Genomic DNA, 15,994 nt, shown 5'->3' with positions numbered 1-15,994 from the left:
CGAAGGAGGGAAAGTCGATAATGGATATGTAGAATATACACATTTAATTTTTATATTCTGCCAGCTAGAGACCAGTCTGTTTCATTCTTCATAATCCCAACTCAGGCTGAGAATCTCTTCTCCATATACCCCAAGCTCTCTATATACCACACTCTGTGTGTTCGGTTCTGTTGCCGCCTGTCTTGCCTGCTGATGGGTTTCTGGACAGGGCTCCTGGTCCTTTGTTTACTCTGATGTCAACGAACTGAGTAGTATGTCTGGCTTATTGCTGCTTAGTAATTTTTTTAACTTAATAAAGTACCAAAATCCTAAAAGTTACAGCATATATTTTATGTATCAATGACTCTTTAAATATCCAATCGCTTAATTTAGTCTGAATTTATTTTGTTTTCATATAGTCTGTCAATTAAATGCCAGTTTACAAGGTGAGCGTGGTGGCACATTCCTTAATCCCAGCACTTGGGAAGCAGAGGCAGGAGGATCTCTGTACGTTAGAGGTCAGCCTGGTTTATATATTGAGTTCCAGGACAGCCAAGAACACACAGAGAAACCCTGTCTCAGAGAAAGAAGAAACAGTCAGGTTATGAAGCTAATAAGAGAAACCAAATGGTGAGGGCATCACCATCCTTTGCATAGATATCATGGCTTCCAGTTTAGGGGGAAGTTGTTTGTTTGTTGGTTTGGTTTGGTTTGGTTTTTGTTTTTCGAGACAGGGTTTCTCTGTAGCTTTGAAGCCTGTCCTGGAACTAGCTCTTGTAGACCAGGCTGGTCTCGAACTCACAGAGATCCGCCTGCCTCTGCCTCCCGAGTGCTGGGATTAAAAGTGTGCGCCACCACCACCCAGCTCTGGTTTTGGGTTTTTAACAGGGTTCCTGCGGGTGCGAACATGTGTGTCTGCATTTATATCTGGTTTTTGTGCTTTTTCTTTGGCCTCTTTCTTTCTGTTTGTTTTATACTATTCTGATTGATATGTTTTTGTTTTATCTTATTATATTTTATTTCACTTTATTATTTTCCCTTGATTAGCTGTTTCTTTTTTATTTATTATCTATTTATCTAAATGTTCATTAATGTTTGCCTTAGTGCACATGTGTGTGAGGATGTTGGAACAGGTGTGAGCTGCCATATGGGAGGTGCTGGGAATTGAACCCCGGGTCCTCTGGAAGAGCAACCAGTGCTCTTAACTGCTGAGCCATTCTCCAGGGCCCCAGTTGGTTTACAAGAAACAGGAATGGGGAGGGGGGGAAAAAACCATAGTTAGACCATATTGTGGGGATCTATTTTCAGTAGAATGTTTAAGAGTATCATTGTAACATCATAAGGAAGTCTCCAGAGCTAGCTTTGTTTTTGTGACTCGAGCAGCTATTTAAAAAGTGCCTTTTCCCATCATCTCTGTGTTCAAGTTATAAAAATTATGGCAGTTTGGCTCCTTGGAATGCTATATGCTTTTTCCCCTTTTGATTTGAAAACTGTGCGACGCCTGATACACACAAAAGAAATATAAATTTCTGTGGCCAAAAGGTGTTATCTGTTGGGGAAAATGGGAAACTCGACCTGCATTTCTGGAGCAGCCCTGCCTTGTGTAGCCAGGAGGTGGCAGCATGCTCCAGCAAAATTTCACCAGGTGTCGTGGCCGCTGAAAGGTAAGCTAAACAAAGAGCTTCTGGCTCCAGCTGACTGTTTTCAATGCACCTAGAATCAGGGATCTTGGAGTGGGTTCAACCAATAGACAGCCCCGAGCCAATGCTACTAACCTGTTTGCTAAGAGTAAAAAAAAAAAAAAGAGGACCTCAGGGAAGGAAGAAAGGAAGGAGGGGGAGAGAAAGAGAGGGAGGGAGGGAGGGACGGAGGGGAGGAAGGGAGGGAGAGAGAGAGAGGGAGGGAGGAAGTTTAGAGAGTCTGGAATCTCATAGGTAATGATCTTTCAAGCCAATACACCTGATTAACAATTGATCTGTTTTGAAGGCTAACCCTTTATCTACTAACATAGATAACTGCTGATTTTAGCGAAATCAAACAGCTACAAAAACTAGTGGGGATTTTAAGTTGGTTATCTTACTGATTCTGCAGATATGTAAATCCTCCATTTTTGCCAAAGACTTTATCCCTGGAGCGGGGCCCTTCTGTTCAGACTGACAGTCAATATCCTTACACCATGGATCAAACCTATGTTTCTGACATGTAATAATGAGACGATAATTTTAGGCTAACAGATTTTAAAGCAGATATACAATTAGTTGTCTGTTTGATTGGATTTGATTCTGCCAATAGCAAAATGTATTAATATGGATACCTCCCAAATCTGTTTTATTCTGCTCTGCCAGGCTGACAGGCTTACCTACAAGCCATTAGTTAATTAACTCAATTAGACCTTCAAGAGTTCCTGGCGTGCTTTTGGAACCATTTTTATTTGAGTGCTTCCTCTCTGTGTGGTTTCCTAGGAAACGGAAAGATGAGTTACTATTTAAAACACAACACTAAACTGATGGCTTGTCGGCTTAGCCTTGTCTTCCGGAACAAAGAGCAAAAGGGTCATGACAGCAGAGTCCTGGAGATGGGGAGACGGCTCAGTGGTTGAGCACTCGCTGCTTTCCAAGAGGGTCATTTGTTCAGTTCCAGCACCAGCATCAGGCAACTCACAACCACCTGTAACCCCAGCTCCAGGGGATCTGACGCCCTGTTGGGCCTTCAAGGGCTTCTTCCTGAACACTTGGCATAGATACAGAGACACATACATTAAATAAATAAATAAATAAATAAATAAATAAATAAATAAATAAATAAAATCTTGTTTTGAAGACATTCTCCATAGCAAAGGCAAAGAAATGGGCAGAGTGAAATGAGAGAAACAGGTAAAGAACGAACAACTGACCAAAGACCTTCATTACTTGTTCAGTTATGATGTGGTCGGCAGTGTCTACATTAATGCATGCAGTTGCATAAAGAAAGTTACTATTTTTTTCTTCAAGGCTATTATCAAAAGAAAAAATATATCACATACCAATCCTGTTACCAGATTGCTAGAAGTTTATTTAATAGTTATTTGACACTATAAGGCAGTGATCCCTACATTTAGAAATGTATCAAGCAATAAATAGAGTCTGAGCCAGGTTCTGGTCTGGTGTTTCACAGGAACCCTGAAGCCTTGGTGAAATGTCCCTGTCCACAGGTCAGCCAGAGTCCTACCACAGTAGAACAGTTGCTTAGCCTCTTCCCCGGGTCTAGCACATTGCTCACTAAGTTTGCAGAGAGACTCTCAGTTTGCAGAGGGCCGCTTCAGCCTTGCAGACAGAGCTATGGCTTGTAAAACAAAGTAACCCACTGTTAATAGTTAATCCTAAAGCTGTTGACAGCCTTCTCTCATTCTCCTAGGCTTACAACTTTATATTTCTTTATTTCTACATTTCTATTTCTGGAGCATACATTTCTATATTCTTATTCTTAGACTCTTCATTCCTCCCTTGGATTTGTAACTAGAATCAACTCATTTTGATTATCTTAAAGTCCCGACTTGGCCTTTTCTCAGCCTGTTTTGGGGACCAGAATGATGTATTCTCTTCTATAGCTGCTTCAAGCTGAAACAGGTCATGGCCCAGAAAAGCTGAAAGGCTAGTCAAAGGTAAGGAGGAAATTTAGGCAATGGGGCACTTATCAGAAGATCTGGACTCAGCTAGAGACAAGCTGCATTCATATTGACTGGATTGATCCATGGTAGTTTTTAGCAATTTCAGGGCTCATAGATTGAAGTCAGCAGCTGATGCCTGGACGTGTCTGTCAGCCGAGTGGAAACCTACTGAAACAGATATAGACTAGAGACAAAAATTAAAATTTAAGAATTTAAAGGAAAATTTATAATTGGAACTTTCAGGGAAGGGGCAAAGTCTCAAGACAGGAGAGGGAGAAAGATACCATCCTTAGGAATAGACAGATAGGGAATTTTAGGTTGTACTTATCTGGAGTTCTTTTAATCTGTGAGAAGTGGATTTAAGTCTCAGGACTTCCTTGGTTCTCTGAAACTTACATGAATTTTTTTTGAAGTTTATGAAAAGTTATAGGTTTTAGACATATTAACATCCCTTGTTTATAATCTGTACTGATATTTACATTGTAGAAATGGCAGTATACTTGTGCCAGAAGTGAATCTGGTTGAAATCATTAACATTTTTTTCATTATCCAAAAAACTGTGAACTGTGACAGAGATTTTCTGAAAATGAAAAGCATCTTTGAGGTCTATGGTTAGGAAACAATCAAAGGGAATTTGAAATCTTGAGCTTGCAGCTATGGTGATAGAGGTGGTTCTCTGCCAGAGCTCGATTAACGGCTTATCAGAATTTTGCCAATTACTGTTAAGACTATGAAATTTTGGAGTCTTAATATAACAGTATCACAATGAGAGATAAATCTGGAACACGTTTTATTTTTTAAAAACACCTCAAATCATTTTTTCCAGCCTGGCGATGGTGGCGCACGCCTTTAATCCCAGCACTCGGGAGGCAGAGGCGGGCGGATCTCTGTGAGTTCGAGACCAGCCTGGTCTACAGAGCTAGTGCCAGGACAGGCTCCAAAGCCACAGAGAAACCCTGTCTCAAAAAAACAAAAAAAAATCATTTTTTCCTTATCAGCACTTAAGCCTTTTCATCCTCAGACCTTTATAATGTGCATTTATATACCTTAAGTTACTTTCTTGTGCCCTGAACATTCTTATCCTCAGACTTTCATAACCTGCATTTACATATCTTAACTTGCATTTGCACACCTTAAAACCCTTTCTTAGACCCTCAAACATTCTTAGATCCTCACATCTTAAGCTTTGCGTCTTAAAACATCTTTTATTTAATTTGCCAGTAGGGACAGATGACTGACCACCTAGAGCAGTCACTGCAAAGTTTCTTTAAATGAAGGAATGGTAAGAAGTCATACTGAAATCTGTTTTGTGAGTCTCTCTCTCTCTCTCTCTCTCTCTCTCTCTCTCTCTCTCTCTCTCTCTCTCTCAAGTTTGGCAGCAAGGTGAACTGTATCTAGGCTTAGTTTTGGTTCTAAGAGAGTGAGACCTGTGACCAGAATTTTACAGGGAACTTAGAAAGCAGCTGAAGCCTTCGTTGCTGCTTTTAAGCTGGCAAAGCTACCAGTCGTCTAACAGCTCCAGAGTTCTGAGAAGAAGAAATTTTACCTGAGTTATTGATTTTAAAAAAAATAGCAGAGACTTACTTGCTGGCTTCCCAGACAGCTACCCCCGGGTCCTCCATGGTTGATGAGGGCAGGTCCTAGGGCAACATCCATCTTCTGGCTGGCAGAGGTAGGCTTGCAAGGTGTCAGAAGATCCCACAGGCTTCTGTGGAGTAAGGGCTCCAAGGAGGACCAGCCTACCTTTTGCCTTACGCAACTCGAGGCAGTCCATCTTCCAGGGTCCTCTTTTCTCCTCTTTTCTCCACCAGGGCCTTTGCAGCAGTTGAGTAAAAGGCAGGTTTGCTCAGTGGCTAGTGCTGCCATTTTTGAGGCCAGTTTTGGGTAGCGATTCTTCTGTCCCGATCTGTTTTCTTTGGATGAAATAGGGGAACTGTCTGGAGCTGGCATGTCTCTCTATTACAAAAAGCTTTTTAGTAAAACATCCTAAATGCCATTGTCTGCAGATCTCTGAGCATCTGAGAGCTATCTGTCCATTAGGTATATCTGAGCAGAGACCTTTGACACCAATTATTTGCCTTAGCACACAGGGGACCAGGTAAGGCTTCTCCCTGCAATTGACCACATCAGTATTTAGCATGACTATAACCAAAGAGCTTGATCATTTCTAAGATGACTCTGAACTTGTACTTCTTAACAGTCTATTATATGTTAGCAGCCTTCATAAGGCTAAGGCTTTTTATTACATTCCTGTCAGATTTAGTCTGAAAAATAATGGCTTTGGATAAAAGGTCTTTTAATATCAAAATGAAACATTTTAATTACAGATGATGGGTTCATTAAAGAAACTGAGATAGCCATTCTGTGGGTAATAGTTCCAGGTCTAGGTTTTCCTTTCGCTTTCACTCTTGTGGAAACCCGACACCATGTAAGAATGTTCCGGCTGACCATCCTAATGATGGATGAGACTAAATACAAGGTGACATTCTTGAGTGGAGAAGAGCAGGTTGCTCTAGCGGAAAGGTAGCCTAGCAGAAAGGTAGCGCCAAGCCCAGGAGTGTAAGTGAAGCCACTTAGGCCTTCCAATCCTCATTCAAGCACCAGAACTGACATCTCAAAGCAAGGCCCAGCAATCTCTGCTAAACACTGCTTGCATTCCTTGCCATGGAACTGTGAGCAACAAGACATTTGCTGCAATATCTACACCTTTAAAGTGGTATGTTATCCTATAATAGACAACAAACACCAAGCAATATAATTCTGACAGAAAACCACAAAGGGGATAAGAGATTGTTTATTTGGAAGCCAATTATGAGTGGTCATGGTCAGGGAACGCAGGTTTAGGCCACCCCAAATTAAATGTTCCAATGTGGAAGCAGTTTCATGAGGTTTTTTATAGTAACAAAAAAGAAAGTATTGAACACCAAGACACACTTTAAATACATTGGTGGAGATATCAGAATCAGGTTATAGGCCAGAGGAGAAAGCTCAGCTATAGGCTTCGATGCTATCCTAAAGAGTCCAAATACAAGAATACAGAAATGTAGATTCCAGAAATAAGAATGTAGGAACAAAGAAATATAAAGTTGTAAGCCTAGGAGAATGAAAGCAGGCTGTCAGCAGCTTTCTCAGCAGCTTAAAGATTAACTATTAACAGTGGGCTACTCTGCTGTACAACCCATAGCTCTGCAAACTGAGAGATCTTCTGCTAACTGAGGGTCAACTTTTAGATAACCCCCCGGCCACTCATGACCAACAACTGATGTGAGCTGAGTTAACTTTTAAATGATGGGATGTACCTGACTTTTTGGTTGTGTTTCTTCCTATCCCCTTCCCTGCTACACAAAACCGGCAGTGTCAGGGGAGTGCAGAGCTGTGGGAAACACCAGCAGAAAGTGCCAGAGAGAAGCAACGGGCTAAATACAAACACTAGTTTAACTGAAAAACCCTGTTAATGGAAATGGGAAAAAAAGGCAATTTGTATCTGAGTTTTACCTCAAGTTTATAAAAATTCTTTTGTTCATGCCTAATGCTTGCTTCTTGCTATAAACAGGAGAGTTCGGAAACAGCCCATGGCCACAGCCTTACAAGCCCATCTCTGGCCGTGGTCACAGCTAGCTGATAAGCTTTTTGGGCCCCATGGAGAATTTTTTTTTAACTTTTTAATTTTTTTTCCTGGATAAAGTTTGCTTCTGGTTTAATAGACTTTGGTGGTCTGTCCCCCATCTTTGTACAACCCCCGTGGATCCGGCAATCTGACAACACTTAGCTAAATTAATGTATTTCAACAGAAAATGAGTACATTCCAAATGCTTATCTACTGGTCACAAAACTACTAGGTCCCACAGAAGAGTAATAAATGGCTACTGAGGAGGCTAAAGATGGCCCACGATCATCTGGCTCTGGACCTGCAACATCCCAACCTCTCCAAATCACTGAAGTTATTTATGTTCAGTTAATCAGCCTTGCAAAGGTTAATTCAAGGTACAGCTTCTGTCTGGGAAGTTTTGTTCACACTTATCCATTTGCTATTTCTAAATTGCTATTATTTCACAATGCCTATGATTATAGGTTGAGTTATTAATAGTTCTACGTAGAACCTAATGGACATTGTTTCCAATTATCTGATTTAAGTGTTAGCTAACAAAAAAGAATTTACTTGTTTCTATGTTATCACCTTGTTACCCTTTTAACATTTTCAAAAATAATTACAAATAAATGGAAAACTATTTGTGAAAAATAACTGATGTCCTTAACACATACAAGATATTTCACGAAGTAAAGTGCCCTAAGTTTTCAAGAGACAAGCTGGGACTGGAGAAACGGCTGAGCAGTTAAGACCATTTGCAGTCTTCCAGAGAACCACAATCTATTCCCAGAACCCACATGGAGGCTCACATCAACTGAAACTCCAGTTCCAAGGGACCCAACGCCCTCTCTGACCTCCGTGGGCACTGCACACACAAGCCATATAAACAAAGACACACATGCACATACATAAAAATAACAAAGATAAATATTTTAAAATGAGGACAGAGAGGCCTGGAAAAAATGGCTCAGAGGTGAGGAACACTTGCTGCTTTTACAGAGAACCAATGCACAACCACCACCACTCCAGTCCCAGGGGCCTCAACGCCCTCCTCTGGCCTCTGCCCGCAATGCATGGTACAAATAAACGTGCAGGAAAAAATTTATAAACATAAACAATAAACATTTAAAAAAAAAAAAGAGGAAACCCCGACTTTGAACCCGAGTCTGTTTGAAGCAGACAGGAGCGCCCAAGACACCGCAGCTTGGCTTTGTGCAGTGACTAGGGCTGCACAGGGGACGAGGCGTCGACTGCTACTGCTGGTGCATTCACTCATAAGTTCACTCTTGTCACGAAAAACCGCTGTCATGGCAGGAAAACATGAATAGGGAACTGGGAAACCGGGAGAAAGAGAAGGGACTGACGGGATAATGGAGCTGGCGGGTTGAGGTGGGAGAAAGACCCCATGTGGGAGGGGCCTGCGCGCGAGCGGAAGGGGCGGGACAGACGGAGCAGCCGCGCTCGAACGGAAGGGGCGGGGACGCGCCGCGGGTCTTTGTGGCTGCTGTGCGCCGCCGTGGCTGCTCCCGCACGGGCGCCGGGTCTGAGCAGAGGCGGTGGCCCGTCCCGTCGAGGCCCTCGACCGCCGCTTTCCGCGGGACAGCCCGGTGGTGCCCCTAAGGCCTGCGCTGACTCTGTGCTGTAACCCGGAAGCGAGTAGCAGGGTGAGAGCGGCGGGCTGCCGAGGAAGCCAGGTTTGTGGCGGGTGTTGCTTAGCCTGGACGGCGAGCGGCGCTGTCTTCGGCGCCTGGGGTCTCTGCCCACGGAACCGAGGTGCCGTGAGAGAGCCCCGGGCGTCCGGGCGTGAAGGGCGCGGCAGACAGTGAAGGGCCAGGAGAGTTTCAGGCTGAGTTAATGGGTGGCCCGTGCTCCGTTACCCGTCGGGGACGGCAGTGGTGTGACCTGGGCTCCTTGTCAGGGGTCGGGTTCTCTGGTGGGCACGGGGCTGGGTTGATGTGTAAGCTGGGACACGGGACGGTGCGCTCGCCGCCTCCGTCCCGGTGGGGAGGGGGCTCAGGGCCGGGTTTTAACAATTAAAGGACGTACAGATCTCTGCATATTCCCGCTCCAAACATCATGTCATGTTCGTTCCATATCCCCACATCTAGGACGTGATTACTACCATATTTCGATTGGATTTAGAATACTCAGCTTTTGAGAACCTAAATTGACTTTTTGCATCCATAATAACATGTTTTTTTTTAAATCCAAGCCAAGTATTTTACAGTTACTGAATTCCTCACTAAATTCATTCATAAGCCAAACCTTTCCATAATACTAGTTCAAAACAAAGCCCACACACAGTAAGTGTGTAACTAGTAAACTTCAGTATACTAGTAGTGGGACCAAACTGCGAGTATACAGCAATATTTTATTTAAACTAACTCACGTTTAGTGCAAATTATTTAAGTGTTACTACCTTAAATGTAGACTAACACTACGTGCTATAAAAAAACAATAACTAAAAAGAAAATTAGGCTAGCATTCTATTCTGCCAAACGCTGGGCATAATGTTATATGCCTTTAATCGTAGCACTGCAGAGGCAGGAGGATCTGTAAGTTCAAGACCACCCCAATGTACATAGCAGGTTCCAAGACTACATAGACCCTGTCTCAAAAAAAGGGGAAAAAATTTTGCCAAAGTATTATTATTCTTAGGTTTCTGAACCTGAAGCCTGTATTTTATTAAAATTTTCTGTGGCTGGGGATGTAGCCCTGTGATAAAATGCTGTCTCGAATGACAAAGGGCCCGAGTTCAAGTCCCAGCACTGTCGAAGGGGGACAAGGATGTGGCTTAGTAGCAAAGTGTTTGCCTGCCATTCATAAGACTGTGAGTTCGTTCTCAGCACTGAAAAAAGTTCTGCTTTATATATGGAGTAAAGAATTTAATCAGAAAGATGACTGAAAAGGAATTAATCTCACAATGTAATTCATATTAATATTGCATTCTTACACTTCTAAGCATTTTTTCTGTAATTATGAGTTCTACACAGTAGCGCTTTGATCTTAATTCTTTGTCAAGTTATTTAGTTTAAGCCTGTTACCTTTCAATAGTACAAGTTTTTAGAGATTTTTCTTTCTATGCTATAAGTTAATAGTGTTTTCATATCTTGTAGGATCCTCCCCCAAGCACAAAGCTCAGTTATACTAAGGTTTCTGTAAGCTATTTCAGCCCAGACTGGCTATGGAATCCAGAGCAATTTCAACTTTAAAACCTCAGGATCATCAAGAAGAAGAATTAATACTAGTAAAAATAGAAGATAGCTTTTCTTGGAGTCAGAACTGTAAACAGAATGGAAGCACCCAATCTTGCCAAGAATTGTTTCGCCAGCAGTTCAGAAAATTTTGCTATCATGAAACACCCGGGCCCCGAGAGGCGCTGTGCCGACTCCAGGAACTTTGCCATCAGTGGCTGATGCCAGAGCTGCACACAAAGGAGCAGATCCTTGAGCTGCTAGTGCTGGAGCAGTTCCTGAGCATCTTACCTGAGGAGCTGAGGGCATGGGTCCAACAGCATGGCCCAGGAAGTGGTGAGGAAGCTGTGAGTCTGCTGGAGGATCTGGAGAAAGAGTTTGATGATCCAGGGCAGCAGGTGGGAACAGAGATACAATGTTTTGTTGGGGGGGTGGGAGGATACCACCTTGATTATGTAGTATCTTATCTGGTTAAAATATCTCTCAGGAACCACAACCTTAATATAACAATAGCACATACCTATCTCTACCACCCATCCTTCATTGTGACAGGGACCTCATTAACCTGTTTTTACTAATCATATTTTACTGGTTTCAGGTCCCAGATAGTCCACAAGGACCATCAGTGTCATGGAAAGATTTGACATATCTCAGAGAATCCCAGGATTCAACAAGCATCCAAGTCCGGCCTCTGAAGACACAGCTAAAATCCTGGAAACCTTGCCCTTCCTCTAAAAGTGGTAAGAATAGAAAATCCTTAGATTGATGTAAGTTGAGCCTCTGGTTTTGAAAATGCAGGCTTGCATTTATAAACTTGTTGCATGTGAGTATCACTTATATTAATCAAAACCAGAGGTGCTCACTTTAGCAGCTGTGACCTTCATGAATTGCAGTCATCTTCCTTGTATGACCCTGACATTGATTCACTTCATTGTTTTGTAACTTTGAAGACTGCTAAAAATGTCTAATACTGTAGTCGGTAAGTTTCTATTCAAGTAACTTTGAGGCCTTCGTGTGTGGTTCCCACAGAGAAAAGCAGATGCAGCCTAGTGCAGTAAATTATGGAATGCACGTAGGCACTGTGTGGGTACTGTGGCAGCACTTAAAGTGGCTCCAGACCTAATGTGAGAGTCAGGGAGGGCTGGAGAGTTGGCTGCTCTTGCAGGGTTCATGGCAGCTTACAACTGTCTATAACTCCAGATCCGATACCCTTTACTGACCCCTCTGGCACCATATGTGTACTTGGTACATAACATACATACCAGCAAAACACCCATATACATAAAATAATAAAATAAATCTTTTTAAAAATTAAATATTCAAGGAATACTTTCTGGAGGAAGAAACATCTAAGCTGTAATTTGAACTAGAGTAAAGAAAACCAGGTAAAGAGGTAATTAAAGCCATTAAAGTGAGAATACAAACCGTTATGGAAATTATAAGTACTTTAATTTGACTGGAGAATTGATAAAGGAAGGTATAATGAAAGAAAATCTGAAGGAGAAAACGAGGCACAGTTGTTACAGCCTTTATGTCACACTGGTCCAGATCCTATGTGTAAAGGGGTGCAGCTGAAGGGTAGTGGATAAGGAAGTGTAGTTCAGAACTCAGCCGCAGAGGATAGAAATGATTTGAGAAAAGCAAGACTAGAAACTTATTAGACACTTGGCATCCAAGAGGCTATGAATGAGGAAACCTGTGCTACTCTGAGGCACAGAGAAGATTAAAGCTGAATCTTATTCCTCAGCATTGAAAGTGCATTACAGTAGATGAGCATCATTAAAAGCAGATCGTGAATGAGAATAATCTGAATGTGATAAAGTTTCAGTCTTGAAGGACTTGGTTAATAATGGTACTGTTTCTTAAAAAAAAAACTGATGTATTTGATATGGTGTATTTGGGTATAAATATAAGCAAAACTTCAATATGACAGTCTCCAGGTAGACTTGAAGATCTGAGAAGACATGAACTTAAGTGCAAGTACTAATTGAAATCTAGGGTAAAGTTCAACAGTGAAGATACAGAAAACCCAGTGTAGACTCTGAAGGAGTGTAGTTTTTAAGTGACTAGCCCTAAAATCTAAAACAACAGGGAGAGAAGGAGGGCACTCTCATTTCTAACTCCAGCCTTTAGATGGCTGTAGGCTTGCCCTTGGTTTGAGGCCAGCCTGCTCTGGACAGTGAAAGAAACCCTATCTCAAGAGGAAACAGAACAATGAGAGGTATGTCTCTCAGTATCGTGCTACAAAAAGACTAAGATCCAAAAGTACCCCTTCAATTTATACAGTTATAAAAGCAGTGACCTTGACAAGAGTACTGCCAAGGAGCAGTAGAGTTGAAGAGAAAGGCAGACTAGAAACCAGACTGCAGAATGGGATGATTCTAGACAAACCGTTTCAAGAAATTTCACTGTAAATGTGAGGCTGCTCAGCAGATACATAGGCTTGGTTTTTAAGGAGGGCGGGAGTGACCTGCACGTAAGCTGGTAAGTGGGATTGTCTTAGGTTTCTTTTGGGTTTTATGGTAAGATATCCTGGCTAAAGCAACTTAAAGGGAAAATGGTTTGTTTTACCTCATGATGACAGATTACATTTCATTGTTGAAGGACAGTAAAACAGCAAGAACATGAAGCAGCAAGTTACATCCACAGTAAAGAGCAAAGGAGGATGAAAACATGCATGCCTGCTACTATACTCTTTCTCTACTCTTACACAGTCCGGGACCCACATCCAGAAATGATATAGTCCACAGTGTGCTGGGCCTTTTCACATCAATTAACAGAAGACAGTTTCCCTCTCCCAGACACGCCCACAAGCCAACCTGATCCAGACAGCCTCACTGAGACATTCTTCCCTGGTGACCCTAGATTGTGGTGGGTTGATAATTAAAAACTAATCATTACAGGAAGTCAATTTAGAAAGAGACTGAAAATAGTAGAAAAGTAATGAGCAATTGTCCAGTTGATGTCTTAAAAGAAAGGAAAGGTGAAAGGTAAAGGAAGATAGATGTAGACTTCAGCACTGGAAAAGAGAAAAGATCCTAGGGGACAGTGACATCTTTCTAAATGGACTCTAGAAGGGTCTATTTTCCCTTACATAAAAAGTATCTTAAGTTAGCCATATGGAGATGACATATAATCCCAACGACTTGGAAAGTTGGGTAGGAAGAATCCTTTGAACAAGAAGTATCAGGCTAACCTGTGGTACACAGAAAGACTTGAGAGTTTTGAAGAATCAATGTAAATTCTGGAGTTTTACTAATTTTATTTTGTTTTGTTTTTACCATGTCAGATTCTAAGAATAATGAAACAACAGCAAAAGAGGACATTTCAGAAGAAAAATCACCGGGACTCTCTTGGGATCCTTCATTTAGAGGTGTTAGTGAGCACAAAAGCAATTTAGAGTGGCAGCAGAGAAGTTCCCCTCTCCACAGGGGTAGTTTTAGTCAAGTGATCTTCACACACAAATCCTTAGCAAAGAGAGATCATCATGATGAATCTCAAAGATGCTTAATTCTAAGTACCAACTCTGTAACATGTCAGAAAGTTTCTCCAGAAGAGAGACCTTACAGATGTGATATATGTGGGCACAGCTTTAAACAGCATTTCTCTCTGACACAGCATCAGAGGATCCATACTGGAGAAAAGCCCTATAAATGCAGCCAGTGTGGGAAGGCCTTTAGTTTGAGGTCATATCTCATTATTCATCAGAAAATCCATAGTGGTGAAAAAGCGTACGAATGTAATGAATGTGGAAAAGCCTTCAATCAGAGCTCGGCCCTCACTAGACATCGGAAAATTCATACAGGTGAGAAAGCTTGTAAATGTAACGAGTGTGGCAAAGCGTTCAGTCAAAGCTCTTACCTAATCATACATCAGAGAATTCACACTGGAGAGAAGCCCTATGAGTGTAACGAGTGTGGGAAAACCTTCAGTCAGAGCTCAAAGCTTATTAGACACCAGCGAATTCATACAGGAGAGAGACCCTACGAGTGCAGTGAATGTGGAAAAGCTTTCAAGCAGAGCTCAGAGCTGATCACCCATCAGAGGATACACAGCGGAGAGAAACCCTATGAATGTAGGGAGTGTGGAAAAGCCTTCAGTCTGAACTCAAACCTCATCAGACACCAGAGAATTCACAGTGGAGAGGAACCCTATCGGTGTAATGACTGTGGCAAGACCTTCAAAAGGAGCTCAGCCCTTGTTCAGCACCAGAGAATCCATTCTGGGGATGAAGCTTATATATGTAATGAATGTGGGAAGGCTTTTAGGCACAGATCAGTGTTGATGCGCCATCAGAGAGTACACACTGTTAAGTAACTTAATACAATGATTCATAAATAGTTTATTTTTCTCTATATTAGCCAGAACGTTGACTTTGGAGCAGGATTCCACAAAGGTAGTTTTAAAAAAACAAACGGTCTTTAGTCAGTCTAACTTGCTATGTGTAGCACTTCCTGATGCCACTGCGAATTTTCTTCAAAACTTCCTGTGATTGACCAGAGCAAGATAAAGGACCATTCCTTTGAGCTTTGCTCTTAACATTAGGAATACTCAGGAAAAAAAAAAAAAAAATGTAATATTGAGACCTCATTTTCCATGAGAACGTCATGGGAAAAGGCTTCATCCTGTCTGTCAGTACATCTGATTGTCTGTACCAGATAATATGAATGACATGAGAGACTGCTTAAGAAATTCAAAAGTTTTTTACTCAACAGCAGCCAGTCAACAAGAAAAGTGAGCAAACAATTTCACTGATGATTTGTTGATCCCAAGCCAGGCTCAAAATAAACTGAGCTTGGGAAGAAAAAGATACAAATTAGTTTAGACAACCTGAGCGCCCTGTCCATTCCCCACCTGTGTACTGGGTATTGAACTTAGGGCCTCACATGCTAGGCAAGTGGTCAGTTCTGTTATTTTTTTATACCGGCTTTGTGCCAGTGACTAGAAATAAAATGAAAGATATTTCTACAGTCTAATGGCCATTACTAGTCAGGTAATGACACTTTAGTATGGTCACTATTACAGCGTTTGGGGGTGGAGTTTGGGTTTATCTGTGTAGCCTTGGCTGTCCTGGAACTCTGTAGACCATGCTGACTGGCCTTGAACTCAGAAGTCTGCCTGCCACTGCCACTGCACACCAAGTGCTAGGAGTAAAGGCGTATGCCACCACTGCCCTGCACTTTCCCCATTTCCCTCTTGTGAAGAACTCTGGATAAAGGATATTGAAATGACATGGAAAATGAGCTAACTAGGAAGGAAGACAGGCCAGGTTACAATGAAAGAGATTGTTTTGTTTATCACCAGGAACAAAATATGGAACATTACCTATTGAGTTCAAAATTGGCATCCTGTGAGACAGGATTACAGCCAGACTCTCAGCACTGCATATGAGCCTATGAAGTTTCTATTAATAAACTCGTAAAAACCTAGAGTCCTTGGTCAGTGTGGCCTAATGGTAAGGGCTAATCAGTTTCCCAGCACAACCTGAGACAATGTTTAAACTACAGAGAGTGGGAGGAGTCCATTATATAAGAACAGCCTAGATGCAGACTCTTTGGAGTTGCTGTATTAAAAGATGCCATAGCA

At 42.0% G+C, this 15,994-nt stretch overlaps 1 protein-coding gene across 1 annotated transcript; it reads left to right on the top strand.

The window, feature by feature from the left end:
• Window positions 1–8,687: 8,687 nt before the first annotated feature.
• Znf397 (zinc finger protein 397) lies at window positions 8,688–15,378 on the top strand. Its single transcript, XM_050134999.1, has 4 exons — window positions 8,688–8,908; window positions 10,331–10,806; window positions 11,007–11,148; window positions 13,698–15,378. Exons 2-4 carry the CDS (start codon window positions 10,399–10,401, stop codon window positions 14,723–14,725), a joined length of 1,578 nt encoding a protein of 525 aa, XP_049990956.1. The 5' UTR covers window positions 8,688–8,908; window positions 10,331–10,398; the 3' UTR covers window positions 14,726–15,378.
• Window positions 15,379–15,994: the final 616 nt, after the last annotated feature.

This window comes from Alexandromys fortis, unplaced genomic scaffold (genome assembly GCF_014885135.2).
Source record: "Alexandromys fortis isolate MF-2015 unplaced genomic scaffold, M_Fortis_MF-2015_v1.1 scaffold_25, whole genome shotgun sequence".
In the NCBI taxonomy this organism is placed as follows: Eukaryota; Metazoa; Chordata; class Mammalia; order Rodentia; family Cricetidae; genus Alexandromys; species Alexandromys fortis.
This window is presented reverse-complemented; position numbering and strand designations above follow the sequence as displayed.

What these genes read in the sequence shown, in the direction of transcription:
- Znf397 (XM_050134999.1), top strand. Translation starts at nt 10,399, where the DNA reads ATGGAATCCAGAGCAATTTCAACTTTAAAACCTCAGGATCATCAAGAA. An exon ending in TTGATGATCCAGGGCAGCAG is followed by an intron (nt 10,807 to 11,006) that starts GTGGGAACAGAG and finishes TACTGGTTTCAG; the next exon opens with GTCCCAGATAGTCCACAAGG. An exon ending in TTGCCCTTCCTCTAAAAGTG is followed by an intron (nt 11,149 to 13,697) that starts GTAAGAATAGAA and finishes TTACCATGTCAG; the next exon opens with ATTCTAAGAATAATGAAACA.